The sequence below is a fragment of the Synchiropus splendidus genome, chromosome 9 (genome assembly GCF_027744825.2).
Source record: "Synchiropus splendidus isolate RoL2022-P1 chromosome 9, RoL_Sspl_1.0, whole genome shotgun sequence".
Taxonomy (NCBI): Eukaryota; Metazoa; Chordata; class Actinopteri; order Syngnathiformes; family Callionymidae; genus Synchiropus; species Synchiropus splendidus.
Window position 1 is genome coordinate 15,196,120 of NC_071342.1, and position 26,043 is coordinate 15,222,162.

The 26,043-nt window shown below is 43.5% G+C and overlaps 6 protein-coding genes across 8 annotated transcripts in view; 3 read left to right on the plus strand and 3 right to left on the minus strand.

Moving 5' to 3' along the window:
• spock2 (SPARC (osteonectin), cwcv and kazal like domains proteoglycan 2) overlaps positions 1 to 1,294 on the plus strand; it is a 28,753-nt gene extending 27,459 nt beyond the window's left edge. Inside the window, exon 10 of the mRNA XM_053875633.1 lies at positions 478 to 1,294. Within this exon, the coding sequence (XP_053731608.1) occupies positions 478 to 623 (146 nt within the window). The 3' untranslated portion in view covers positions 624 to 1,294. The remainder of the gene's footprint in view (positions 1 to 477) is intronic.
• tysnd1 (trypsin like peroxisomal matrix peptidase 1) lies at positions 666 to 3,962 on the minus strand. The gene is made up of 4 exons (XM_053875630.1): positions 2,810 to 3,962; positions 2,593 to 2,723; positions 2,245 to 2,430; positions 666 to 2,177 (listed from the first exon to the last, which is right to left on the minus strand). The coding sequence occupies exons 1-4, from the start codon at positions 3,811 to 3,813 to the stop codon at positions 1,975 to 1,977; spliced, it is 1,524 nt and encodes a 507-aa protein (XP_053731605.1). The 5' UTR covers positions 3,814 to 3,962; the 3' UTR covers positions 666 to 1,974.
• A 365-nt stretch (positions 3,963 to 4,327) lies between these two features.
• On the minus strand, positions 4,328 to 7,490 carry sar1ab (secretion associated, Ras related GTPase 1Ab). Of its 3 annotated transcripts, none has more exons than XM_053875193.1 (7): positions 7,442 to 7,490; positions 6,090 to 6,152; positions 5,694 to 5,813; positions 5,540 to 5,605; positions 5,375 to 5,478; positions 5,173 to 5,304; positions 4,328 to 5,059 (listed from the first exon to the last, which is right to left on the minus strand). In XM_053875193.1, exons 2-7 carry the CDS (start codon positions 6,145 to 6,147, stop codon positions 4,943 to 4,945), a joined length of 597 nt encoding a protein of 198 aa, XP_053731168.1. In that variant the 5' UTR covers positions 6,148 to 6,152; positions 7,442 to 7,490; the 3' UTR covers positions 4,328 to 4,942. The 3 variants fall into 3 exon arrangements, with proteins under 3 accessions (XP_053731168.1, XP_053731167.1, XP_053731166.1); XM_053875192.1 differs by lacking the exon at positions 7,442 to 7,490 and adding an exon at positions 7,164 to 7,422; XM_053875191.1 differs by lacking the exon at positions 7,442 to 7,490 and adding an exon at positions 6,849 to 7,139 and having other exon boundaries at positions 4,329 to 5,059.
• A 181-nt stretch (positions 7,491 to 7,671) lies between these two features.
• On the minus strand, positions 7,672 to 10,509 carry ppa1b (inorganic pyrophosphatase 1b). Its single transcript, XM_053875569.1, has 11 exons — positions 10,377 to 10,509; positions 9,551 to 9,615; positions 9,166 to 9,219; positions 8,984 to 9,103; positions 8,827 to 8,913; positions 8,614 to 8,740; positions 8,415 to 8,542; positions 8,253 to 8,338; positions 8,101 to 8,176; positions 7,986 to 8,025; positions 7,672 to 7,923 (listed from the first exon to the last, which is right to left on the minus strand). The coding sequence occupies exons 1-11, from the start codon at positions 10,435 to 10,437 to the stop codon at positions 7,892 to 7,894; spliced, it is 876 nt and encodes a 291-aa protein (XP_053731544.1). The 5' UTR covers positions 10,438 to 10,509; the 3' UTR covers positions 7,672 to 7,891.
• Positions 10,510 to 11,835: 1,326 nt separating this feature from the next.
• eif4ebp2 (eukaryotic translation initiation factor 4E binding protein 2) lies at positions 11,836 to 15,506 on the plus strand. Its single transcript, XM_053875570.1, has 3 exons — positions 11,836 to 12,146; positions 13,179 to 13,358; positions 14,226 to 15,506. The coding sequence occupies exons 1-3, from the start codon at positions 12,014 to 12,016 to the stop codon at positions 14,255 to 14,257; spliced, it is 345 nt and encodes a 114-aa protein (XP_053731545.1). The 5' UTR covers positions 11,836 to 12,013; the 3' UTR covers positions 14,258 to 15,506.
• Positions 15,507 to 16,381: 875 nt separating this feature from the next.
• On the plus strand, positions 16,382 to 20,064 carry rps24 (ribosomal protein S24). The gene is made up of 5 exons (XM_053875019.1): positions 16,382 to 16,436; positions 17,092 to 17,157; positions 17,237 to 17,446; positions 18,929 to 19,042; positions 19,989 to 20,064. The coding sequence occupies exons 1-5, from the start codon at positions 16,434 to 16,436 to the stop codon at positions 19,989 to 19,991; spliced, it is 396 nt and encodes a 131-aa protein (XP_053730994.1). The 5' UTR covers positions 16,382 to 16,433; the 3' UTR covers positions 19,992 to 20,064.
• Positions 20,065 to 26,043: the final 5,979 nt, after the last annotated feature.

Consider the following 26,043-nt stretch of genomic DNA (forward strand, 5'->3'; position numbering starts at 1 on the left):
TTGTATAAGAATTTCAATTTTATACGAATTTCAAGTACATTCAGAGCAGTGGAAACCCTGGCCATTGTGTTGTGAAAAACCTCCCTCAACAAAAGCAAACGGATGCTTTTGTTTGCTTTTGTTCAGGGATTCCTCCATGTTTGTTGTTGTTGTTATCATCCTAGCTGCCACGTGTCTTGTGCATCAGTGTGATCAGTGGACCAGGAACTCCTGCACTTACAAAGGCTCTGTGTTGTCTGGAGAGCAAACTGTTCACTTAGATTAAATTAAATTATTATTATCATTTTGCAATTAATCAAAATTTACTTGTTAAAGTCCCACCACTAGTTCTGACAATTTTCTGCCAAAAAATGAATGAAGCTATGAACATCTTGGAGCACAAAGCTACTCCGTCATGCCCCCTACAATTTAACCCCAAAACCCCCAGATGAAGTGGCAAAGCTAGCTGTTAACAACACGTTTGTCTGTCCACTGCAGATGAGGAACCGTCGTATTCGGGCGATCCAGGAAGTGGAGTCGGATGGGAAGACGAGGAGGAGAAAGGAGCTGAGGAGACTGGAGAGGAGGCTGAAGAGGAGGAGGGAGAGGTGGGGGAGGTGGATGATGGGGGCTATATCTGGTAGAGCCAAAATGTAGTGCAAACTTTCTACAACAGCATTGTGATGGTTTTACACACACACACACACACACACACACACACACATACACACACAGGCAAGATTGTGCAAAAAGGGTTGGACGTCATTGACCTCTTTAAGGAAGAACACTGGTGAAACAGTGAAAGGCTTGGGAAAAGGTCTGCCGTTCCAAATGGGCTGGGTGGTGCAACATCTGTCATCAAGAGGTGTAAAGTCGACCATTTTTGTTTGTCATACTTGTGAATCTTTCCTCTATTTTGTTGTTTGTCCTTGATCTGTTACTTCCAGCAGAATAACGGAGACTTGTCAGCAGCGGCTCTCGTGTGAAAAAAGATCAACTTTTATATGTACTTTATGTAAATTAACATCTCCATCAAGTGTGATCTACTGAAGTGTAGCCACTTCATGTCATGTTGCTTGAGCTCGTGTGGTAGTTCTCTGTCCAAGTCATGATGTCATAAACTCACTATTTAGCTTGTAAATAACGTGTATCCAAAAAAAAAAAAAAGCAAAAAAAACAGTAGTCTTGTCATCAAAACCATTGAGGACTAGCAGAGCTCCTATCAAAGTGTGGATCAATTATTGTGTTTAATTAAATCAAATGAATTTAAATAAACTGGTCCATGTGGCCGCGCTGGTCACCGTATACCTTGCGTTCTTTCTCTTGCTGCAGTGCGTGCGAGCGAATCTATGTCCTGAGTTGTGTCGTTCACAGCTGTAGCAGAAGCAAGAGCCAAAACTTCAAAATGGCCTCAGGTGGTGTTGTGTAAGCACAGCGTAAATCTGAAGAGAGCCTTCTGTTAGCGACGGTTTACGCCACCATTGTGCCTGCTGACAGCAGCTGAAATGTCGTTCCTCAGTCTCACGTTTCGGAGATGGTGGAAATCAGGGCTGCGAGAGCCCCGCTGGGTGTTGGAGTGGTTCACAGATGTCTGAGTACCTGACAGTGACGCGGGGAGTCCAATCACCAGAGGGACCAATCACGTTCAGCATCCTGTCAGCGTAATGATGCCGAATATTTGACGGGTTTGATGAAAACATGTGTTGAGAGACCTGGGAGGGGATTCACACACATCTGTCACACACGACTTCAGACTCTTAGAGAAAGCGTTTTCCATTCAATGCGCACGGTTGAGCAGAGTGCTCTTTAACAGACAACAAATGCTTGGTCAGCACGTCATAATCAATAACACAAGATCATAATTCCTCATTTTCAAATGGATAATTGCTCAAATATCCCCTTGTAAATACCCGATTGTGCTTAACATTTAATGTGCCGACGTCACGAGGTAGACATGGAAGGCACCTAACCAGTTCACAGTATTTCTATTGACTGTTACAGTTTGCTCTGAGAGTCCTGCAGCCTCCACACCCGCTTAACCTCTTCTTCTGTGGTGTTTAGATCCTTCCACACGTCAACGTCTCTTGTTGCTGTGAATTGGTGCAACAGTCTCTGCAGCACGGTCACTGGAACACTGAAGTTGAGGTGAGGGTAGGTCGCTTTGGCGGTCAAGTCTCGGGTGTTGCTGGACACTATTCCTGCATACAGATTATTGTTACAGTCCTCTCCCGCCCCCTACTGACCATAAAGAGTGTTGTTCCTCACCGAGCAGCTCTCCGGTGTGTCTCCGCACCACAGCGCCTCCACTGGCGCCAGCTTGAACTGCGCAAGTGGTCTGCAGCATGACAGGCTTGTGGTTGAGGTCGATGGTTTTGGAGAGGATGCCACTGGTCAGGGAGGGTCCACAGGTCTGACCTAGACCGCCATAGCCGACTACTAACACAGACTCACCTGAACACAGGTGTAACTTTATCAACGTTAATAGTTCACTCGTGTCAGTTTGACCTGAGATAGCGATTTTTCCACCTTTAAACCAGCCACACAGCTAAAAATTGGCAGCCAAAAATGTGGTCTAGATAACATGAATACAGGATTTACAAAAGAAAGTCAAACCTGGACTGAAACTCTCAGCCATGCGAGGAACCAACGCTTCGGGAACAGGTTCCCTTAGCTGGACCACAGCCACATCATAAGGAGAGGTCGCATTCGTGGAGAACAACACATCCCCTGGAACAGTCAGGACTCTGAAACACACAATATGTGCCGTGGGTTTAGACATAGTTGTGGTTTTCACACCCATATATTAACACAAGCTCATGATGAGAGTTACCTTCGTTTGTGATGGAACTTCAGAGTGACTGCAGACTTCTCATGGACAACATGTCGGCAGGTCAGAACTAGCTGAGGGCTAACTACAACACCGGAGCCCCAGAGTGACCCACTGTCCACGAAGCATACAGTGGGGTAACCAACAGGCCGATGCGACGTGGTGGAAATGTTAAGGTCTCTCTCTGCTGGCTGAAGATCTCTAAGTGGACTTTGAGCACCAGCACAAGAGAGAATGTTCCTGAAGATGACCTGGACCGAGCAGACCAAGCTGAGTCCGATCCACTCGTGTGCCTTCCACCCAAAAGGAGACACGATCATCCCGATGAAATGAAGACAATCTGGGCCTTTCACCCGAAAGAGACCTCCTCCTTCTGTGCCGGGGAGGCAGCGAGCATCAGTGAGGATGATGGCGTTATCTTCCCCAGTGAGGTTGCTGATGATGCCTCTGCTGATGGTGTTGATGAAGAGGTCCACACAGAGGGAGCCAAATGGAGATCCACAGGCAACAACCGGGTCACCTTTCTCTAAAGATGAGCTCCTTAGCCACTTTATCACTCCGGAATCCAAGTCAGCCAGGCGGTTCGTTTTGAGGACAGCAAACCAGCTGAGGAACTGAGCGTTTCTGACCAACTCCTCATCCTCACTGTCACCATGGAAACTCCACCGGTCATTCTGGAGGAAAGCGGACTGGAAGGCCAGTTTGAACTCGGGACAGTGGACCAGCATCACCAGCTGTGCGTCACACACATTGTGTTTGGAGCTTTCTTTCCGAGTCCCCAAACTCAAGCGGATCTCAAGTCGTTTGGTGAAGTTCTGGGGAGAGAGACACTTGCTGTTTGTGCTCAGGGACCTTCGCTCAGTGAGGAACCGAGAGAAGGGCAGTCCCGGGCAGAGGACGACACCAGCTGCTGGGTGAACGATGACGCCGCTGCAGCTCACCGCCGTCGTCCCACAGTCCGACACGGAAACTACACAACATCGCTTCTCCACCTCCGTCATATCCATAGTGTGACTCCCTTAACACAACAGCTTAAAACGTGGCAGCGACCTTGCAAAGTATCAACTTCCGGGTCACGCCCCCTTTGGTGAAGATGACGTCAGCTCACGGAGAGAAACGATTTTCACCGATCGGCTTCAGCAGCACGAAGAAGCTGTGGCATACTTTTGTTAGTAAAATTATTTCCCTTTCGTCGTGGAGTTGCTGTTCCAGATGCTATAAGGCTCGTACAGCGACCTTGTACTCCCCCTACCGTCCAAGAAGAAGAATGCAGCACAATTTAGCTCATGGTCTCCAAAGGTAATGGGGTCATTTTAGGAAGATTTACGAAGATAAAGAACAATTTCACTAAACTGCCATTAATGTTAAACTTTCTAAAAAAATAAATAAATAAAGGTCAGGAACCACACTTAGGAGTTAGCAAATAAAGAATGAATGAACATTCCCCACGGAAATGAGACACAATTAAAAGATTGCCAAATGTGTTTGTTTTGTCAAACGTCTCACACAAGATGACTTTTATTTGCAGTGGAGAACGTTTTTTACATTTATTTTTACAGATATAAATAAAGTAAAATATACATAGCATTTAATACTGCAGATTTTTTGTAGTTTAGACTCAGAGTACTCTCATACTATCACGGCATGTGATAACTAATCACAAAGTACACAGGTTAAGCCACGGCAGTGTGTTTTGCATGGGTCATCCTCTGATAAATAACATTTTATTGGCTCTACCACAAATTCCAGCCTCGCAAAATACATTCTCTTCACAAACACAGTGATGTTTTAGATTCCAAGAGCTTCAACAGCAGCAGCAGCAGCAGCAGCAGCGCTAGAGGAGTAACCTCCAGCCTAAAGATTAAACTGACATTCTTTGTAATGCAAAACCAGCTGCCAAAAATAAAACCGACCCCGAGCGTGGTTGACAGCGTGTCCTACAAGGCTGATGGAACTCTGAACGAAACCACCACAATGTCTGGTAAGACTGATCGTTGAACACCTACAAAGCAAACACGCTACATCGCCCAAATAAAGTTTTGACTAGGATTCAAACTGTCTACAGCAGGTAGTTGTGTGTGGAACATCTCTTCGTGTGCTCAACAGCACCAGGCGTCATAGCGGACCAGCACTGAATCAGTCGATATACTGAGAGAGCCACCTGAAGCCGTCTCCGTAGCCTTGTCTCTTCAGCACGCTGCACATGAATACCTCCATTGGCCTCAGATTCAGCTCCTTCAGGGAGACTTTGCCCTGTTTACAAAAAGAAACCAGGAGCTCAGAGGGGAAAATTTAGGGGACTCCAGACTCAGATGGTGGAGAAGCTAGGAGAGGCTGGACATATGAGGGAAGGTGTGTTCAGGTACCTTTCCAGTTGTGTGTCCATGAAGGCCGAACATAATCCGGAGCGAGTCCTCACTTATCGCTTCAGCACGATCAATCTTATTCCCCAGGATGAGAACAGGAACATTGGCAATCGTTTCATCGGTTAAAAGCGCCTGCAACTCGGAAACAGATCAAAAACACCATGGCATCTAAATCAGGCGACAGTGGTGAAGGCTGACTTACATCCAGTTCAACTTTAGCTTCTATGAGTCGCTCATGATCAGCACAGTCCACCATGTAGACGATGCCGTTTATAGCAGGGAGGTAGTTCTTCCAGATTCTCCGCGCTGTCAAGCAAACACAACGTACAGAAGAGTTGAACTTGGACGAGCTGCATTTCACTCATACCTTGCGTGTGGCCGCCGAGATCGAACGTTGTAAACGTCATTCCTGCAATGGTTAACTCCTCTGATGCTGAGGAACGAAACACAGATTTGGTTATCACAGATGACATCGGAAGAGAAGCTAATGTCGACACAGAGCTCAACTAACACGGACGCACTTGGATGCAGGGTTGGCACGTGCTGGCCGAGCCGGTCGTCTCTGAGCATGTGCAGAAGCGTTGTTTTTCCAGCATTGTCAAGTCCGAGAAACACAAGCTTGCCGGTCTTCTTGTACAAGCCTGAGATGGATGAAAATAGGGGCAGAAATAACTACTGAATGATGCCAATATTTCAGTCTCTGTACACAGAACAATTGGAACAATTTCGCCTGCAGTGCGTTTTAAACAATAACTAGGACTTTAGTGGCACAGATGTTTGTCGCAGCGAAAACATTTTTCTCAGGCTGCCAAATGAGGTGTCCAACAGGGAGGGGTCAGACCCAGAACACCCCGGAGAATCCTGAATTAATTTATATTTATATCTCAAGTAAATTATGTGCTGCTCATATATGTTACCTAATAGTTGCAGGACGCCGCTGAAGCCTCTGTAGATCCAGTCAAATATGAAAGACATTGTGTCTGTCGTGGAAAGGAGAGGAGATAAGGACATTAAAACATGATGGATGTGACTCAAATCTGAACGAATGAGAGTTGCGGAAACACGCTGGGCCATTATTCCTGGCTGGGTTAATTCTGCTGGTATGTGTAAGCTGTGTATAATCACACGACTGTAGAATGAAAGGGAAAGAGGGCCAGTTTGTTCTGGGAGTCACACTGACCGTCTGACGACTATTTTTATGACGGGTTGTGGCAAGGACACTTGATCTGGACACACACACCTGTCACTCTTACATGGTACATTGCAAAGAATTCTGTATATTTAATGGGACACTATTTTGGGAATGTATTAATTTTATTTACACATAATCCCAATAATGAAGTGCAAATGTCAAATGCAAACTGAGCCAGTAAGTACACCGTAATACCTTTATAATGTGGCGGTTTTTTTCAGGAACGCAAATATGCAATATTTGAGTTGTCGGAAAACAGTTAAACAGCCACACTATCATCGTTTGTACTTTTGAGAGAATAGGTTTGTTGATCACATGAAGCTAAAAACGGACGCGCTGTCAAACTGTGGGAGATGTTGTTGTCAACAACATGATCGAGAAAGTTCTGAAACTTTAGTTCGGAAAACAGTTATGAAATGGCTATAATCTAAACGACACATGTTGGCAAACACGCCGAAACAGGTTTGACAGTTTGGGGATTTACCTTGCTCAACTAGGCGCCGGTGTTTGGTCCGAGTTTGACCGGTCGATTGTGGTGAAGCTAAACAAGTTGACAGCTAACCGGAAACACGCCGCTCGCCTCTTAAATAAAAGCGCCATTTACGCATCGCTCTATTGAGTCATTAGAAGCATCATTTAAGTATAAAAGGTTGACCATTAGTCAACTGTGCTCATTTTGTATGTAAACCCGGAAATATCAAACGTTTACAACAGCCTTTGTAATAATTTCGTTATATCGTTTTGTAAACTGGAAGCGAAGTGCGAACTTGACAAAAAAAAAAATCAAGCGATTACTCACCTAAATTATGAAAATTGCCTTGAAAACGCGACACGAAAATTTGGGAAATTATTCACAACAATATTTAACAATGGTTTTTGCAACATTACGATTTGATTGCTCGTTAAATAACAAGCTTGCGATAAAGAGGAAACGGTCAAAATTCAAATGAACGCTTTTAACAGGTATATAGAAACGCATATTCTTAATTCCAATATTGAAGCATCCTACTTCTTCAGATCAGCGAAAATGTTAAACAATGAGCAGTTGTCACAAATAACGGCTCAGCTTTCACTCACTTGTTCAGAACGCAATGCTCTTTAGCTCAAGTGAGGCAACGACGCTTTGAGGTCTTTAATACTTCATAAAGAGTGAACTCATCACTCCCAGAAATAACAACATTTCTTAGAAAGAAATTCAATGGGCAATTCAATTCGGCATCACCTTAGTTGAAACGTCTGCTTCTCTGCTGGTGGGGAGAAATATAGAGGCCAACACTCTTAGATAGAAAAAAGCAAATACTGATGGGACAAAAAGTCTTTTTATTTAAGGAGGTGGGAGAACATACGAGTAAGATACATCTTGAAGACAGTGAACCGGAATGCTGCTGTGAAAGCGCATCTCTATGGAGATTTTTTAAATGTCAATTTAGCCTCTGTTCCGTTCTGGTCTTCTCATCCAGCTGTTGGAAGGTCACACCTCTTCATGCTTGAGAGACGAGAGTCAGGCCTCCACACCAGGTGTGAGCATCATTTACGCTCACAGTAGAACCATTGATCCACTGTGAGTGTAAAACAAATGCATCAGAAATAAAGTTGGAAAAATACTCCTGACAATTCTTACCTGAGGAGGGAATTGACTCCGCCTTTCCACATGGACACAACTAGGAAAAAAATAAATCATAATGTTACTGAAGTTTAACACATCCATGTGCCGAAAAAAAAAAAGTGCAACTCACTTCACCGACGGCCGCTTGAGCCTCGTCTGGGGAGCAGCAAAATGGGCTGTCAGCGGTGGACACGCAGGTGTTTTTGCTGCGATGCAGAGGGAGAAGAAACAAAGGTCACAAACAAACAGTTCCTCAAAGCGCTCATCTGTGCAGCGTCTCACCAATTGAGTTCACCAGCGCTGGATTTTTGGCAAACCAATGCTTTCCAGAAGTTGTGGGTGCTCTTGATCACGTCCAGGGCAAATTCCTGGAACCAAAACACGCTATAGTGAAGTACGAGTATGACTTTGGGCCATGGTTGTTAGCAGAAACAAAGCCGGCACCTTGTCCTTAAACTCTTCATCGAAGGCAAACCTGTTCTCCGGTTTCCCGTCCGGCACTTTGTACCTCTTAAACCAGTCGACTGTGGCCTCCAGGTAGCCGGGCTTTAGCCTCCTGACGTCGCTGATGTCTGAGCGCAAACAGAAACAAGCTGGATTGTTGCGATGATGCTCAGAGGTTGAACAGACTCGGCGTCTTTACTGTTGAAGTCGTTGGCTTCTGGATCCTCCACGTTGATGGCCAACACTTTCCAGTCGGTTTCTCCCTCGTCGATCATGGCCAGGACCCCAAGCACCTTCACCTTGATGACCTCGCCGCGGGAACACACCTGGCAGGAGACACAAGCGAGTGACTGCACGGCTCAAGTTGATGTTTTATTGAGTCTTTTTCTGTTTCTAAACTAGTGTTTTGTACCTTGGTGCCGATCTCACAGACATCAATAGGGTCGTTGTCGCCGCAGCAACCAGTATCATCATCCTTGTGCGCTGGATCTTCCCACGTCTGGACAAAATCCATGATATTAGAAGAGAGCCTTGTTTTACCAAGGTGCTGTGGATGACAGGTGGCTCACCTGAGGAATGGCGCCATAGTTCCAGATGTAGCCTTTATGAGGGAAAACGTTCGCAACGTATCGCAGCTTGCCCTTCTTCATGTCCTGTTTGATTGGGTTCAGGGGGTCTTTGGTGGCGATCTGACCACAAAAACAACGGTATTTAACAATAGCCTTTTAACTCGGTGTGCGATTATTCTCACCTCCATCTTTGCATTTGTCCATCTTGGTACTTCAACAACCATGTGAAAGATGTTCTGTCAGAAACAAAAGTGGGATTCTACATAAATTTATTGAAGAATATTTTTTTTGTATATAAAACAAAAGATGACAGACAGCACTCAGAACCAAGAGAGAATTCATATTTATTGCAGCTAAACTTTAACTGCCGTCACTAACTTCCTGTGATTCACCAACATTTGCTCAATAACCATGACCAATACAAGTGAAAGTTAAGGGTAAACTCCAAGATGGTTCCGGGCTGTGTTGCATAACTTAAAATAACTTATCAGATGGATAGCTGTAACTGATTAACAGGACGTCCATTTGCTGAGACCCATTATATAGCGGCCTCTCCATGTGACTTACTTTACTCTCATCGGCGTACATCGGGATGTCGTGGAACGGTGAGATATACTTGCCCTCCGCATTCTCTGCAAGACAGGAGTTGATCGGATGGATGAACATAATGTGCACCACAAAAGAGGACAAACATTGTACAAGAAAAGGGTGTGTGCTTGTAGTAAACATTAACGCCAAGATAAGTATTAGCCTCACAAATGATCGTAAACTGGAGAATAAACATTATGTGTTTCAAGATAAAGGCAAACTATAAGTTGGGAGGTTCCAACAGTTTTGGTTTGTGAGTAGATGTAACCGATTGTGGTAACTGATCGAGAGGTTTAACCCATCCCTGGGAGGGTAAACTTTCTTTTGGCCCCATATCCGAGAAACAGAAAGTGCCGTTGTATCTCACACAGAGATCCCAGTGTCTGAGGTCAGAAGTTGCGTCATACAAGGGGAGGGTGTTGTCCACACAACACGGGCGTACTACGGTTCCAGTGCGGGTGACGTGGTCAAGCAAGTTGCGATACACACGTTCAACGCTTCCAATAATACAGAACATTAAAATACACGCGATTCTAATGAACCTGACTGGGATCATCACAGGACGCGCACTGCGTGACCCAGTTTGACCGGCGTGACCAGTTCCAGCTCACTTCTGGTCCGACAAGGCAAAGATCGAAACAACTATCGACTTAGATGATGTTCAACGGGAATAAAACCCACAGTATTATCACTTCATGTGATGAAAACAATGAATGAATAAGCGACACGTGGGAGAGGCTGCAGCGAACAGCATGGCTCACGGTCTGTTTACTGCGTCCGCTGTTCCTTCTTCACATGTACTCACTGAAGAAGATCCGGTAGCTCGGAGAGTTCGGGATCCCCCTCTCTTCCACTGTGAAGCTCATGTTGAAGTTCAAGCTTGTGTTTCGCTCTTCAATGAAGGATGGCGGCGGAAAGAGAGGTGGGAGAGAGGCGAGCACGAGTACGCATGCGCGGCTTTAGCGCGATGCGTTCACGGACTCTCGGTGTTCCATTTAAGTCCGTAGTATCATTTTCGTAGTGTCAATGCCGTAAAAAAATGAGTTCACGGCTACAATTAATAAATAAACAATCAAGTAAATAAAAACATTTTTATTTGTTTTATGATTTCAATGGGGTATTGTCACATGGAACAACTATTGTGGATATTTCTGACGACAGATCTTGAAGGGAGAATATTTATATGAATAATAACTGAATTTTTTTTAGCAAAGCGAATGAAAGTACAAGTCCACAGTATGAAGTTGACACTCTCACTGAGGAGAGCACACACTTTAATCCACTGGACGGGAGGGGTAGACAACAACAATGAAGATAACAAACAAGAATGTAACAACAACCTTGCGCGTCAGTGAGAAACTCAGTCTGCACTTCTGAGTTCTGAAAACAAGGAGAAATGGTACGACCAAAAACAATAAGGCAGCCTTCACCAGTAACGTTGCATTAGTCTGAACTATAACAATCATTTTCCGTCACACAACCAAACACTTTTGTCCAGAATGTCACCTTTGTCACCTGGTGTTAGTATCTTGAGACCGCCTTAAGCTTTGATTACAGCACGTATTCGCTGTGGCATTGTTTCGATAAGCTTCTGCAATGTCACAAGATTTATTTCCTTCCAGTGTTGCATGAGTTTTTCACCAAGATCTTGCATTGATGAAGGTAGAGTCTGACCGCTGCGCAAAGCCTTCTCCAGCACATCCCAAAGATTCTCAATGGGGTTAAGGTCTGGACTCTGTGGGGGCCAATCCCTGTGTGACAATGATGTCTCATGCTCCCTGAGCCAGTCTTTTACAATTGGAGCCCGATGAATCCTGGCATTGTCATCTTGGAATATGCCCGTGCCGTCAGGGAAGAAGACATCCATTGATGGAATAACCTGGTCATTCAGTGTATTCAGGTAGTCAGCTGACCTCATGCTTTGAGCACATCATGTTGCTGAACCATGACCAACTGCAGCAACCCCAGATCCAGGATCCAGGTGGCAACTTTTTTTTTTGGCCAGGCAGTGTTTGCTGCTGGGGATGGTTGCATTAATCCACCTAAGAATTAGAAGTTATGTTATGTTTAAACATAATTGTATGAAGGTGGTGGATCTCCGTGGCAATATATACGAATGTGTGGCTTCCCCTGACCTATTTTCCACCTTCACGGTTCTTGCGCTGCAACTTGCTGACAGAAACCCCTCGTGAAATATTGTGTCGCTGACCGAAGAGGGCGTGGCTCAGGGCTGGACGTAACTTCCGCCCACGGCTTGTGGCGCTTCCTGCCTTGCTGAGGGAGGGGACGGTGCTGACGGCTGGGAGGACGAGCGGAGAGACCAGAAAGCCTTTAGAAAGAATAAAAAAGAGTGGGGATCAGCCAGGTTTCCACCGTCCGTCGGGAAATAAGCACCTCAGATCGCCGTAGCTGCTGCAAGAGTCCCCGAAGAAGCGCTGAACAATGTCGTCCAGTCGTCAGTTGAGCGAGAGCAGGGCCATCCCGACCAAGACGGTGTTGATCAACGACACAACGCAGCTACCTCATGACTACTGTACCACCCCTGGAGGCACTTTATTCTCCACCACCCCCGGAGGTAACCGCACCACTCGTTTCAGCCGCTGCACTCTGGAGGTAGTCGAGCAGGAGACGCCTTTGTTGTGGCGTCAACAGTGTGGCTGTCAGTGTGGCCTAGGCTGCCGTGTCATCCCGTTCAAAACAAAAACAAAACCAAGTCCCGCCCCCTCTGCTCTAGCTCGGCTTTCCGATTGGCTGGGTCGCTGTCAGTAGTCGAAGAATAATGGACCGCAAATACTGCAGACCACCGTGTTTCCTTTATGACCTCTCTATTTACACAGTCGCCTCGTGCTGTCATCTGGACAGAACCAAGATATAAACCACCATTGGCCCCTTTGGAGGCTTACATTCCAGTCAATGTTCTCGCTAACTTTTCATTCGACTGAGCAAACCCACAAACTCGCTGAGCGGTCACCCGGACCACTGTGAGCGACCTGTCGCCGTCGGCTGTGGTGACTGTGGCAATAGTTTATAATAGAGTGCTAAATTTTTTATATGTTTTATTTAAAAAATAAAAACATTCAATTGTCTTTGAATTGTATATTTGTTCAACAGAATCATACTATATATATATATATATATATATATATATATATATATATATATATATATATATATATATATATGTATGTATGTATATAACGTCAGAATCAAGAATCTTCTAATACAATAAGTAAACTAACTCTAGTCATTGAAGGCACATGATATCAAGGCGCTGGATATCAAAGAACAACTTTTACAAACATTTAACCTTTCTCAAACGGATTGATAAGGCACATGAATCTGGCTGTTGTGAGACTGAATTTTGTCCACTTGAGGCCACCAGGTAGTAACACAATCTTCGCACAATTATCTTTCAAAACCTTTAAGTTCAGCAACTTTGGTTAGTTTATAAAGATGTTTATAAAGTGAAACCCACAGCATATCTCGGTTCTCATAGTGCTCTGACTGAAATCTCCTTTTAGTGCTTGTCACTTTCAACCTGCCATTGTGAATTACGTGTTGAAATAAGGCATTGACCAAAAGTGTCAACATCTGCCCCTTTTTTTAGGAACTCGTATCATTTATGACCGCAAGTTCTTGCTGGACAGGCGCAACTCTCCCATTGCCCAGACTCCACCAGCTCACCTGCCTGTCATTCCCGGGGTAACCAGCCAAAGCAACCTGAATGAGAAACAGAAGAACGAAGCCAACAACCACATCAACAACCACGACGGCAAGCCCGCAACTGGTGAGTATCTCATCAGGGAATCGCGGATGAGGATGGTGTAAGAGGAAGCCTGTTGTTTCACTCAAATCCTCGATGTGCCAACACATGTCCTACACTCCCTCTTCTGTCCTGTTCTGAAATGGAACTTTTACAGGGTATAAAATCTTTCAAAGATTTAAAGTTGTATGTCTGCAATCGTTTAGAAACTTTCGTTTTTTTTTAGACGCTTGCAATGTGTAATTCTTAATCAGAGAGTCCTAGAAATTCCTAAACATAAGGAACATAACAGAATGGCATAGAGAAACATTTTGCTTGCTGTTGGAATTTTCTAACACTGTTTTAAAGGTTAGGTCCATAAGTTAAATACACGCATAAATATCAGACACTCCAAAAAAATATCTTGTTCCACATGCATGCAGGTGAAGCACATACCTTTTGTCATGTTAAGTATTTTTCTTCAGCTCAATTTATACAGTTCTGAACGATTTATGTAAATAAATGTAATTGTCTATTGTATACTTCACTTAAATGGCCATTAATTCAAGGGAACAATGCATTGTTACCTTGAATTAATACAAATGAAATGTGTTTTTTATAATAACTGTTAATTAAATAATGAATTCTGTTATTTCTGTGAGTTTTCTGTTAAAAATATTTGTGAAAAATGTCTCTTTAGCGATTATATTGAACCTCTTGCTTCAACCTTTCTTATTCTCCTGTTTAATGTAAGTTTTCCTCGAACTGTGTCCCTGAGCGGAAGGTTGCACCTTTCTAAATGAAAGTCTTTCATGTGGCTGAAGTGCTCTGTGTATTTAAGTCTTTGAAAGGATGAATGGAGGCCGTGTTTTTCGGTGATCACAGTTGTTTTTCATTCTCTGGCCCCTTCAGGTGATGATGCTCAGTTCGAAATGGACATCTAAGCGACTGAAACCCCACCAGCTCAAGAAAACGACCTGGCGTGACCCGTGCCAGTGGCTTGGCTTGTAGAAACCAATGTTGTGAGCCCTCATGGCAGCCATCTACTTTAGCTCTCTGTTCTGCTGCTGGATGTCATGTGTGTAAACCATCGGGGGAAAGTTTATCATGCATACCGGTTCAGTGTGGCCACATGTGGGAACCAGCTTTGTTTAAATCGACTCCCTCACCTACCACCTTCAACAAGGCCAAGGGAGCAAACACCAATATCACAACACACACAGATTGCAGTTCACATTTGGATTTTTGGGAATTCAGCTATTTTGCGGCTACTAAATCGATACTTAGTTACGGGGAAGGGAACATCATGTTTTTCACTGGCCTTAGCTGGAAAACTTTGATATCCATCATGAATTTTTTTTTTTTTGAAAACCCCAACTAGCACATTATGTAAGTACTTATTGATTTTTTTTTTTTTTTTTTTTGGAACTACTTGAAATGCTCCAGAATCCATCGCTTGGTTTGTTGATTACCCAGTGAGAGAGAAGCTGTGCAGATTAGTTATTGCGTGTCATTCCACTAATTTATTTGCAAGTGTTTGAGAACGCATCAAGAAAGTACATTTTCAATATAACCGAAAAAGATCACCATCTGAAAATGCTATTTTTAACTTGAATGCCATTTCAGTAAGTAATATAAGAACGGTTATTTAACTGAGGGTTTTAACTCCGTTACTTGTGAATTTACTGCCATTCTGTGACAGGAAGATCTTTGCACACTTTACTAGATCAAGCTGAGTGGGATACTCGCTTTATCCAGATCATTTGTTGAACAATTGCCGAGTAAATTCGGGTGTGAAGAGGGGGGTGAGCTAACCAACAAGTTTTGTATGCAGTTTGTTAAAAAAACAATGACTTATAATGAAAGGTTGGAGGAGACGCTGTCAAGCCTTTGGATTTGGGTGGAGGGTGAGAGATACAAATCATAACGTTTGCATGCCCTCAATTGACAAATCTGCCCCCAGTGTCCCTCATCCATTTGACATTACCTTATTGTTTCCATGTGTCATGTGTGTCTGCCCATGCCTTACTTAGATGCTACGCAGAAACCAAACCTGCGATCAATTTGTACTTTCCGACAGATGATTATTTTTTCACTGTAAGCAGCCAGCATTGTATTCAGCAGTGTTTTTATGAAGCAAACTCACGCTCACTATTTTTTTTTTTTTTGAGTTTGAAAGAGTGATGCTGTGTTCCAGACCGATAGTTTGAAGATGACTTGCCCATTAATTCTCTGCAAAGATTCTCCAACCGTCTAAACCTGTCAGTGCAACTCTCTCAGTGGCTGAAACCATGACTCTCTGGCTTTGAGCACCATGCTGGTTTTATCCGGCGACAGATTAACATCAGGGGCTGCTTGAATACATTTTGCACTTCACATATTTTGGGGGCGATAAATCTCTTTTTTTTGTGACATTATCCTTCAGATTGCGAGTTTAATTCAAATGAGTTTGGTTTGACAATGAGGGCTTAACATTGTGTGATAAAAAAGAGATTTGAAACAAACTTACTGTAACTTTCTGTTCAACCAACAACCTTTACTTTGAATGAAACTACAACGCCAGTGAACACTGTTGCTACAACATCAATAAAGTTCAGTAACAAAGCACATTTTTTTTGTCTTGTTTTTTTTTAAGTTGATTTATTTGCATTTATTTGTGTTGGCTTCATATACATGAATGATCAATCGTTAAAAAAAATTGACAAACTTACAAAGAAAAAGGAAACACAAAACATTTAAGCAATAAGATCAACGATCGGTGCGTGTAGTATTAGTTATGGTATATGATGTATATCATTGATACATCGATATATATATTAGTAAAAGAACAATGACTGTTAACGCTTTCTGGTCAACATTATTTACTTACTTCGTTTGCAATATAGTACCGATTTAGCAGCTATGTGAAGCTAGGAGACATGTGAATTATTTAATGACCACGGCATGGTGTGTGTATTTTCTTCACCTATAATTTAGAAATGAAGTATTAATTATATACATAGCGATTATTTTTAATCAGGCGAAGTCAGGGCCGACCCGGCTATTTCTCAACAGGCATTAATCCGGTCGCCTACCCGCTCTTCCTCCTTTTCTACGTCCCTGCGCGAGGCCGGCGTCAAGATGGTGAGTGTGGAGGCGAAAAATGGAATATAATCCGTCCAACATCACGTCAATCCAACCATCTCGGCACATATAAAACACACCGGTTGATTAATAAAGTGCTATATGTGTGTCCGTGCCGGTATTGGCTTGATTCGATGGAATCCACCATGTAATTTAGCGGCAAGTGTAAAAATGCTACACGTCTGGCACTCGGTCCATATGATGCACATACAGTGTTGTCCTGTTTCAATAACGTGACATTAACTATTTCCAACCATGTATTCCAGTGATACAGGACGTATAAAAGTAAAAAGGCTTTAGGCGACGTGTCCATAAACGTAAATGTTGAGGAAAATTGAGAGCTAAAGCGCTTGCAGGCTAACGTTAGCACCGTTGCTGCCCGGAGCCTAGCGAGGCCCCCTGAGCTTCGTTCTTGGGAAAAGTGAGGGCTGCCTGAGTTCCACCTGACATTCTGTTAGACACAGGGTTCGTTGAGTTGCTTGTAGTCTGTCCCTGTGACACACAGAGCTGTCAGTGACCCCGTATCTGTAGACTTAGGCGCGTGTGTGACGGTTGATGCCGTGATGGTTGTAAGACCCATCGTTTAATGGATGATGGTTGACTGTCCACATTTTTGTTATGACTTTTAGTAATGGAGTTTCATTCCTTTCTACAGAATGACACAGTAACAGTCAGGACCCGCAAGTTTATGACGAACCGGCTGCTTCAGAGGAAGCAAATGGTAAGCTACAAACCTCATCGACATTTTTTTTAATCAGTCTTTTTTTTTTTGTAATTTTTTTGTTGTATCAATTGTTCAGGTTGTCGATGTGCTGCATCCGGGCAAGGCCACAGTCCCCAAGACTGAAATCAGGGAGAAACTTGCCAAGATGTACAAGACCACCCCCGATGTTGTGTTCGTGTTCGGATTCAGGACCCAGTTTGGTGGCGGCAAGACAACAGGCTTTGCGATGGTGTACGACTCTCTAGATTTCGCCAAGAAGAACGAACCCAAGCACAGACTTGCCAGGGTGAGTGAATTGTTTTGTTGATGACAAAGGAGTTAAAGAAATTCTAAATGTGATTCTGAAAAGTTGCTCCACTTGGCGTCAATAATATACCAAAATACAAGTTGGTAATATTGCCCCATAGCTGTATAGTGCCGTATCGTGGCAACGCTGTGTTTGACTTCATTACAAGTTTAGTGTAAGGAAAACACGGTCACAAAAAGCATTTGTTTTATATAATGGGAAATCTAAGGAAGTGATGCACTGTTGCTTTCTGTGACAATTGCATGTTAATGCTGCAGTGAATGAGACTGAAGTGATGTCGCTCTTCATAAACTGGATTTAACTTCAATCTGATGTAACCTGATCAAGTTTTTTATAGAAAATGGATCACTGGTATAATATAACCTGTTGGATTTCTAAAAATTCATGTCTGAATATTTGTAGTCTACAACATTAACTGGGCTGCTTGCGTATTGTTCTGCTCACAGAGTTGTGGACGTAACTATACTATATATATATATATATATATATATATATATATATAAAAAAAATATACAGGCTTTACCTGTTTCAAAAGGTGCCCCGCCACACCAGTGGTCTATATGTGAACCAAATTTTAAAATAGTTTTGGGAATATTTCAAATGATATGATGATGATTTGAAGATAGTGACTTGCAGCTGTTTATACATTTCGGGTTGTTGTTCCTCATCTGTAATGTCTCCAGATTACATAGCCAATGTGTTGTTTTTCTTTTAAACTGAGTCTGTCTGCAGTATTGTCCCAACCCTATGTGTTGCATAACATATTACACCAATATCTCCCATCTCTAATGGCAATGAAAGTTTGAAGCTCAAATCTAAAATCACAGTACATTAATCCAGGTATTTCAAAGCGTAGTGCAGTGATGACTTACTGCCTTGAGCTTGTCTCTAGAACTTGTCTAGTACACACTGGCATGAGTGTGTTCTATTGTACGGCTGTGTCTGCATTAGGGGTGCCCTGTATGTATGGTATAAATTGGGCTCGCAGTACAGATTTGGACTCTGCAGACATACCTTGCTAACATTGATGGGTGGCTTGATGGAGACAGTTTTGGACAGATGTCATGCGAATTAACACCTTAACTATCATTGTGTTGAATCGGTAGGTACCAAAGATGCATGTCAATTTAGTGGTAGTGGCCAATGTGAGTTGAAACAGAGCATCCGTGAATATCCATTGAACAAACTGCAAATCAGCAGCTGCATAATGAGATGATCTTTGTAATAGCATGGTGTACCATGCATATATGTACCATCAAAGTCTAGTGATTGACTTTAACCTACTTTAACATGATGCAAAGTGTAGCCTGTGCCACGCTCTCGTCTGGATTATAAACTGATTCCAATTCCCTCAAACCTGTGAATCGTCAGTGTTGTGTTCTTTTGTATTATTTGTGGATGTTGGTCTCGACAAGCATTTCAACTTCTTCAGCTGCAACGTGAAACATTTTTGTTTTCCAGCATGGACTCTATGAGAAAAAGAAGACCTCCAGGAAACAGCGCAAGGAACGCAAGAACAGAATGAAGAAAGTACGAGGCACCAAGAAAGCCAGTGTGGGTGCTGCTGGCAAAAAGGTACAGTGAGAGTTCATATTGTCACTGGAGACCATTTTCTTGATTCAATGTCATCATATTGCCGTTTCAGCCAAGACAGGGTTGTTGACCTCACTTGTAAGGTTGTTGTAGACCAAATTAATGTTCACATTTTCACAAAGAATCCATCATTTAGAAAAATGATGGATTCTTTGTGAATGAGTCTAGAAAAATACTTCTAGACTCATTAAGTGAAATTTCAAGGCTGCCCTTTTGACTGGACTCTAAACTAATGACAGATAAAATGTGAAATTAAAACTTTATTCTTCTTTCCATCAGTGTTCATTCATCTTTATGTGAGGATCTGAAGTTTCTTGATCTTGTTGAAGCGTCACTCCTCTGAGATGCTGTTCTTAGGCTAAAGCTCTCATAACATTTTCTTTTTCCATTTTATTGTGTGTTATGTATATAATTTTATTTACCATAGAGTAATTCAACAGCTTTTATATGGTCCTTTTTATTTCGAAACCCTTTTAAATTCATTGTCTTAACATCTTTTGCTGCGTCTTTTCTTTTGCTCCCCTGGATTTCTTTTGCAGAAGTAAACTGCAGGTATAGATCAATGAGCATGGAGTGCTGTTGTGCTGCACCTCCAGTCTCTGACAAGTGCTCCACGCATGCGCTGCCCTTTCACCCTGCTTTTACTGTAAACCCTAAACCCCGTGGTGCCATCACCCACCCAGCCCTCACCTTGCTTCCCTCTAGTGTTGCTGCTGTAGTGTGTTTCTCAGCTTAAATTTGTCTGACAACTAAGTCATTTGCTGTAGAATGTTTTGGGAACACAGGATTTTGTTTGCAGCAGTGAAATGATGGCAGGTGAACTACTAATGAGATGTGTGCCAGAATCCCAAAGTTAATAAACTTTGTTGGTGCTGAAGGTCAAAGTTCTTATCCACGGTTTTCACGGTTTCTTTTCCTCTCTCCGCAGTGAGCCCGGACTGCCAGAGGTCTTCATGCTCAAGATGTTCTTGTATATTGTTATCCAATAAAGTTTGGAGAAAAAACTTTGATGCATTCGTTTTTTTGTTCTCAGTGTTAACTGACTTTATGGTCTTTAAAATCACACTAAATGTTGCTCACTAAATTTGAGTGAGTTATGCACAACCAAGCATGAGTCTTGTCACAGTCACAACTCAAATGCTTCACTTGCACGGTGCAAATGCAGACTGCTCACCAACAGCCTTGATCTTTACAAATCCAGTTTGTCATTTGGTGCCCGTTGTTTCCTGAAGCATTTTGGACACAGTCAAGTCGCTGTGGCGTGTATTTGGAAACTGTGAAATAACTATCGCTTTTCTCCTTTTATTGTGACCTGCTTTAGTTTTGAAGTATCCTCTATAATGTCCTCTAGTTTGCCCTTCTGCTCATCTCTGTTAAGTACTTGTCCTCTTTGACATCAAAGTTTAAAATACTAGATTCTACTTATTTCCAAAACCTTTTTTAAATGAGCCAAGTGGTGTGAAGCCCTGACAATGGACAATTTTCAGACTCATTGTAGAAGTAATATTGATTTTATTTTTTTGGAAGAACAGGCTCATTTGATCATCCTTGTCCCTGTAATCGGTATACAGACTGGCGCTGCAGTAACCGCTCCCACCTGAAGATGGCGTTGGCGCCTGATAGATCAGCAGCGGACTGAACCCGAGTGTGTGTCCTACATAGAACATATGTCACTGAGGGCCTTTACCCACCTAACGTCACTCACAATACACAGTATTGAAAGAAGGTGCGATTTTCCAAACAACATCACGGACCAATCGGTTGCGTATTAGTGTAGTCCCCTTAACGGCCACTTGGGGGCCACCTTCAACAAAGCAGAGCCCTGCCCGGTGTTTCCTCCGGGTTCGAAAACCGACTGGCGGCAGAAGCCTGGAGGTGAATCCGCAGGTACGACGTGTACAAACAGACCTGTGGGCGGCTCGCCGTGCCAACCTCCTCTTGTTTATAAACACCCTCAACAGAATAGACGTCTCTCTCAGTGCTGTGACCTTTCCTGCTCATTTGCATAGAAATCCCTCCAGAGATGGAAGTGGAGTGATTAAAATGCCAAGGACTGGTCTGTCCTCGGGGCAACTCCCACCCCCGCCTCTTAATATCCCACATGCTTCCTTTTTAAATTCAAACTCATTTTCAGAAGACGTGACGCACCCAAGTCTGAGGAGCAGAGTCATGTTTACCCTGATGCTGAAGCCTCTGATTTTACTTGTGTTTATCGTCATGTGGTGTTCCAAAACACACCTAGCAACTAAAATAGTACTCTGACAGTGCAGACCTCCGCCAAGCAGCTTATGCCTACCCATATTTTGCATTTTTAATCTCTGAGCGTGATCATCAACACGACAACAACCTGTGTCATGACTGAAACAGCTGGTGGACTGAGTAGAAGTTTGTCGGCGCTTCGGAGGTGAGGTTGCTAGGTGATAGCCCGGGTGTTTCCAGGATATCCGTGGCGTCCGACTGGTGCGTGTTGGTGGGAGGTTCGATATCAGTGGAGCTTTCAACCCCGGGACCGGTAACAGATGGTGTTGGGAAATTAAGCCCCTCTCTCTCTCTCCTCAGTCCAGGCGGAGGGTCCCGAGAGTCTGCCCCTCTCCGTCTTTGTCTTTCAGCCCCGATGCTCACTCTCAGTCCTGCTGCTCCTCTCCTGGACCCCGGCTTTGTTTCACACGTGACGGCCGCACATTCATGCGTCTGATCTTCATAGATAATCTACTCAAATTCAGTGGATTATTAGCAAGATGACATAGTCTCTTGCAACATTTAGGACGTATTTCAGACTTGATGATTCTGACCCAAGTTACTGTGAAGGATAAGACTTAACTGCACAAACATGTATCAGTCACTTTCAATATGAAGACTCAGCGTCACACCCATATTTTTGCCATTGGCTTGTGCTTGTGTCTTACACAAAAATCCATCCATCGCCCACCACTAATGCAAAGTCAGGTCGCGGGGGCAGCAGCTGGAGCGAAGTGGCCGACACTTCCCCTCTCAGATGACACAAAGAAACTCATGTTCATATAGTCATGTGTATGAAGCAGTCTGCTTAAAACGCTCGCAGCAAAATGGGATTTTATTTTCCAAGGGAAACTGCTGTCTCAGCGTGATGATCCGGTACCAGGGGCCCTGGAGACCCCACATACATACATACCAAACACAACACATAATCATCTCTGCCTTCCTTCAGGACAGGAAGGTGTGCGTGTCATGAGGAATATTCCTGTGTTTGTGTGTCCACAACAAAGCGAGCCGATGATGGATGGTGATGCGGAACACATGTTCCGACTCTCACAACAGGTGCTGTTTTAATGGCCGCGCTCTCTTCATGCAAAGATTTCCTTTCTGTCATTACGGCGGGAAAACGGAGAGAATTCCCGATGACTCTCAGTGTTCCGTGGGCGACACGTACGCGCTCACCATAGCGTGTTTGAGGCCGTCGTCTCTCCTGAATTGGCTCCTTTACATGCATGATTTTGATCCGTGTCTGGCGTGAGTCAGGGATGGCGCCGCAGCCATGTTTGTTTAGCAAGATTCGGAATGTATGTTTTTTTTTTTTTTCCGCTCTGTGCTTTAAAGTGTGCTGTTGGACGGTGCGATGCATCTTAATGAGGTGTTGTCTCTCTTGTTGGCCTCAGCGGGGGAATCATCACAGCTCATTTTGCAGTCCTGCAGTGTCCTATCAGCTTTGGCAGCCTGCTCCAAGTTGAATCCATCTGCCAGTTGCTAGGTGCTGATGTATAAAATGATCTGCGCCTCAGTTGCCCCTGAACGCCAGGGAAGTTTGTTTTTTTTAAGGAAACGCATGTTTCATGAATTCTAATTATTCTGTCGTCTTCTGGAAGGAAGACAAGACAAAGGTGTTCAGCTAAAAGCATACAAGATCTGATATGTCGAAGCCCTCAAACTAGCCTTCCTCCAGTGGGTCGTGGGGGCAGCAGACGTGTTAAAGAGGCCTAACCTTCCCTAGCCCTGGAGACCTCCACCAATTCCTGGGCAAATATCGAGAAAATACCCGGTCGATTTAGAGACATCAGACTGGGTGTGTCTCCCTGTAAGACAGGCCACTGGCACCTCACCACCTGCACATCTTAATCCGAATGTAGAATAATGGGCTTTCATGAGAATAGTCCAACTGAATAGTTAGACTGAAATTGACCAAAACCATATTCTGTTTGCATTGCATTTTTGGAACACTAGAGTTAAAACCATCATACTTTTCTGATGTTCATTCACTTTTGTACTTTCACTTCAAGATTAAGATGAAGATGAAGATTAAGATGAAGAATAATATTAAGATAGACTTTATTGATCGCACGAAGGAGAAATTTACCATGAGAAAAAAAAAAAAACGGAAAGAAAAACATAACTACGAACAATGTCAACCTTTACATTCATCTGGGTGCGATCAACAGTGTTCAGTTCCAATAATATCAATTTAAAACCTTTATTTTGCTTAAATATCAACCGTCATTATATTCAGATGTGGAGTAGATAACTGCAAAAGAAAGGCAACAATCGAGTCTAAAATGCTGCGGCAAATCGAAGTTGTCTTCCCCAAAATTAAAATTTTATGCCGGAACGGAATTGTTTTTTTCCTGTATAATTCCAAATACATTGATTTTGAATATAAACCACCAACTTTCTGGATCAAAAGGAGAATAATTTCAAAAGTCATGTCTTTTGTTGGATCACAAGTAATTTTTTTTCCAAGACCGTATCAAGATAAATGACCAAAACCAAACTGAATACAGACATATAGGTATATTACTTAGTGACAATTATTGTATTATTTTTACTGCAAAAGAAATGGAGGTAATTTCAAAACGAAGAACAGAAATGATTCATTGGAACAAACTACTAGTTTGCTCTATATTCAGTTAGGACTTGGTCATAATCTCACACTCCTCATTGGTGTTGACTCAGTAGTGGCCAGTCAAAGTTTTGGAAGAGTTCTAATCCTCCCTAGATCCTCATGCAACCTCAGTCCTCACCCTCAAAAATGCGTGCTTCCGCTGAGGCCAAGGACTGTCCGAAGTCACAGGAAGTTAAATTGAGGAGCGAGATTGAGGAACATATCCACCTCAGTTTTGAGCACCTACTTTAGGATTGAGGAATACCCAGACTACCCAGAATGCTTTGCGTTTTTCAGCCAATAAAAAATGACGTCCAAAGCGGATAATATATATTAATATAATGAAAATCTCAGCTCATTTTATGGATTATTCAGCTCATTTTGCATGACATTTACTTTTATTCTGCAATCTTTTGTCCGTCTTCTTGTGAATTGACAGATTGGACGCTGCCTTTGCGTCATGCTGCCCCCCACAGTCTGACAATGTATCTGCAGTGAAGGAGTGTCCCATTTCGTAGCCACACGTTGCCCTTGACACTTGGCTTTGAGAGCGTAAGTTGAGGGTTAAGATTGAGGATTCTTAGTCTTGGACATGGTCTCCACTACAACTAATCTCAAGAGCAGCCATAGACTGAAGTACTGAAACATCCTCATAACTCTACTTTATATAGAACTAATACATTCATGGGACTGAAAATGAATGATCCAATTTAACCAATTTTTTTTAGACGGCCATCTTGAATTTTGGAGTTGCCATCTTGGAATTTTGTGTGGCCAAAAATGCCAGTGCCAAATTATTGCCGTATTATCTTTCACTTTCATGTTTAAATTGCACCTCTGAAATCACCAAAACATTCGAGGGGATCAGCTACTATTTGTAGCGGGGAGAAAAGTGGGTGGAAATCAGCCGTTGGTGGTGTCGCAACAAGAAGGGCTGTGGCTTCCTGTCCCTGAGTGCATTAGTGCCGAAGTGTGTCAGAGCAGTGCAGGGCAGGAATAATAGTCCGGCGGAGGGATGCCGAGGAGGAGAGGAGGGAGGAAAAGGCTGAAGGGGAGGTAAAGGAGAGGGAGAGTCAGGAGGCTGCAGTAATGAGAAAGGGCAGCAGATGTGAGTGACAGTATGATGGAATGCTGTGTGTGATCGCTGCACGCGCGTGTGTGTGTGTGAAATCATGGAGAAATCACGAGAGCATGTGTGCGTGTCCTTGGCTCCTCAGGGAAGGATACTGGATATAGGCGATTTAATGTGCACAAGTAGACTTGTACGTCCCGCATGTCATTTTCACACACAATCTTTCAATTTGCTAATGGAAGCGTGTGACACGAGTCTCCTGTTCGTGATCTCCATGAACTGAAGTGGAGGTGCGACCGCGCTGACGGGCGGCTGGTTGGCGTGACGAGGGAATCGCTGGCTGGCTCCGTCAGCTCCTGGGAAGCAGCAGGGACGAGGACCGCAGCTCTGAAGTGTTACGCCAGTGTTTTACGGCGGGAAATGAAATGATGCGCCACAGAGTCCACAAGTCGGCGTGTACAGACAAAGCCACGATAGCCAGTGTATATAACCAAAATATACAGTGTGCAACTCAAGCCATTTTGTACAGTCCGCAAGGCTGAAAATCTCACCGAAATCTTGACTCCCTTTGAGGCCGATTTCACACGGCTGACTTGGCTCAAAAGTTCAAGATGTGAGTCCACTTGCAGAGGTGGATTCTGCCCCGTATTTTCCAGCAAGCCGGCGCTGGAGGTCCACTGCAATTTAATAAAGTCAGTCAATGGTAAGAAAACAACTTCTCACACTGAAAACTTTGAGGTCATCAACAGTGTTAATGGATAATTCTGGAGACACCACTGCAGAGACGCTGCACTCTTTGTTGGAGTGATGGGTAGATGAGGTTTCATGAAACAGTGTCCTGATTTTCAGAGGCCACCAGATGGCGCTGTCTGCTGTAAAGTGTCTGGACTTGAGGAAGTAATTCAATGAAAGCTCACATCATTTCTAAATCATCTAAACCACGGGCTCTGAACCTTGTTCATCTCAGGGCCCACCTTTTCCTGAGCAAATTCAAGGGATAGAACTGATTCATTACTGTCATTTCATTTGTGTTCCATAACCATTCATGTAAACAAACCA

Excerpts from the sequence above, each read along its gene's own strand:
- tysnd1 (XM_053875630.1), bottom strand. The coding sequence starts at position 3,813 with ATGGATATGACGGAGGTGGAGAAGCGATGTTGTGTAGTTTCCGTGTCG. Across the intron at positions 2,724-2,809 it reads AAGTTCCATCACAAACGAAG|AGTCCTGACTGTTCCAGGGG; the intron begins GTAACTCTCATC and ends TGTGTGTTTCAG. Across the intron at positions 2,178-2,244 it reads ACACACCGGAGAGCTGCTCG|GAATAGTGTCCAGCAACACC; the intron begins GTGAGGAACAAC and ends ATCTGTATGCAG.
- eif4ebp2 (XM_053875570.1), top strand. The coding sequence starts at position 12,014 with ATGTCGTCCAGTCGTCAGTTGAGCGAGAGCAGGGCCATCCCGACCAAG. Across the intron at positions 12,147-13,178 it reads ATTCTCCACCACCCCCGGAG|GAACTCGTATCATTTATGAC; the intron begins GTAACCGCACCA and ends CCCTTTTTTTAG. Across the intron at positions 13,359-14,225 it reads CGACGGCAAGCCCGCAACTG|GTGATGATGCTCAGTTCGAA; the intron begins GTGAGTATCTCA and ends TGGCCCCTTCAG.
- sar1ab (XM_053875193.1), bottom strand. The coding sequence starts at position 6,147 with ATGTCTTTCATATTTGACTGGATCTACAGAGGCTTCAGCGGCGTCCTG. Across the intron at positions 5,606-5,693 it reads CGTGCCAACCCTGCATCCAA|CATCAGAGGAGTTAACCATT; the intron begins GTGCGTCCGTGT and ends TTCGTTCCTCAG. Across the intron at positions 5,305-5,374 it reads AAGCTAAAGTTGAACTGGAT|GCGCTTTTAACCGATGAAAC; the intron begins GTAAGTCAGCCT and ends TCCGAGTTGCAG.
- rps24 (XM_053875019.1), top strand. Across the intron at positions 17,158-17,236 it reads TGCTTCAGAGGAAGCAAATG|GTTGTCGATGTGCTGCATCC; the intron begins GTAAGCTACAAA and ends TCAATTGTTCAG. Across the intron at positions 17,447-18,928 it reads CCAAGCACAGACTTGCCAGG|CATGGACTCTATGAGAAAAA; the intron begins GTGAGTGAATTG and ends TTTGTTTTCCAG.
- ppa1b (XM_053875569.1), bottom strand. The coding sequence starts at position 10,437 with ATGAGCTTCACAGTGGAAGAGAGGGGGATCCCGAACTCTCCGAGCTAC. Across the intron at positions 8,543-8,613 it reads AGAAGCCAACGACTTCAACA|ACATCAGCGACGTCAGGAGG; the intron begins GTAAAGACGCCG and ends GTTTGCGCTCAG. Across the intron at positions 8,026-8,100 it reads CTCAAGCGGCCGTCGGTGAA|TTGTGTCCATGTGGAAAGGC; the intron begins GTGAGTTGCACT and ends TTTTTTTCCTAG.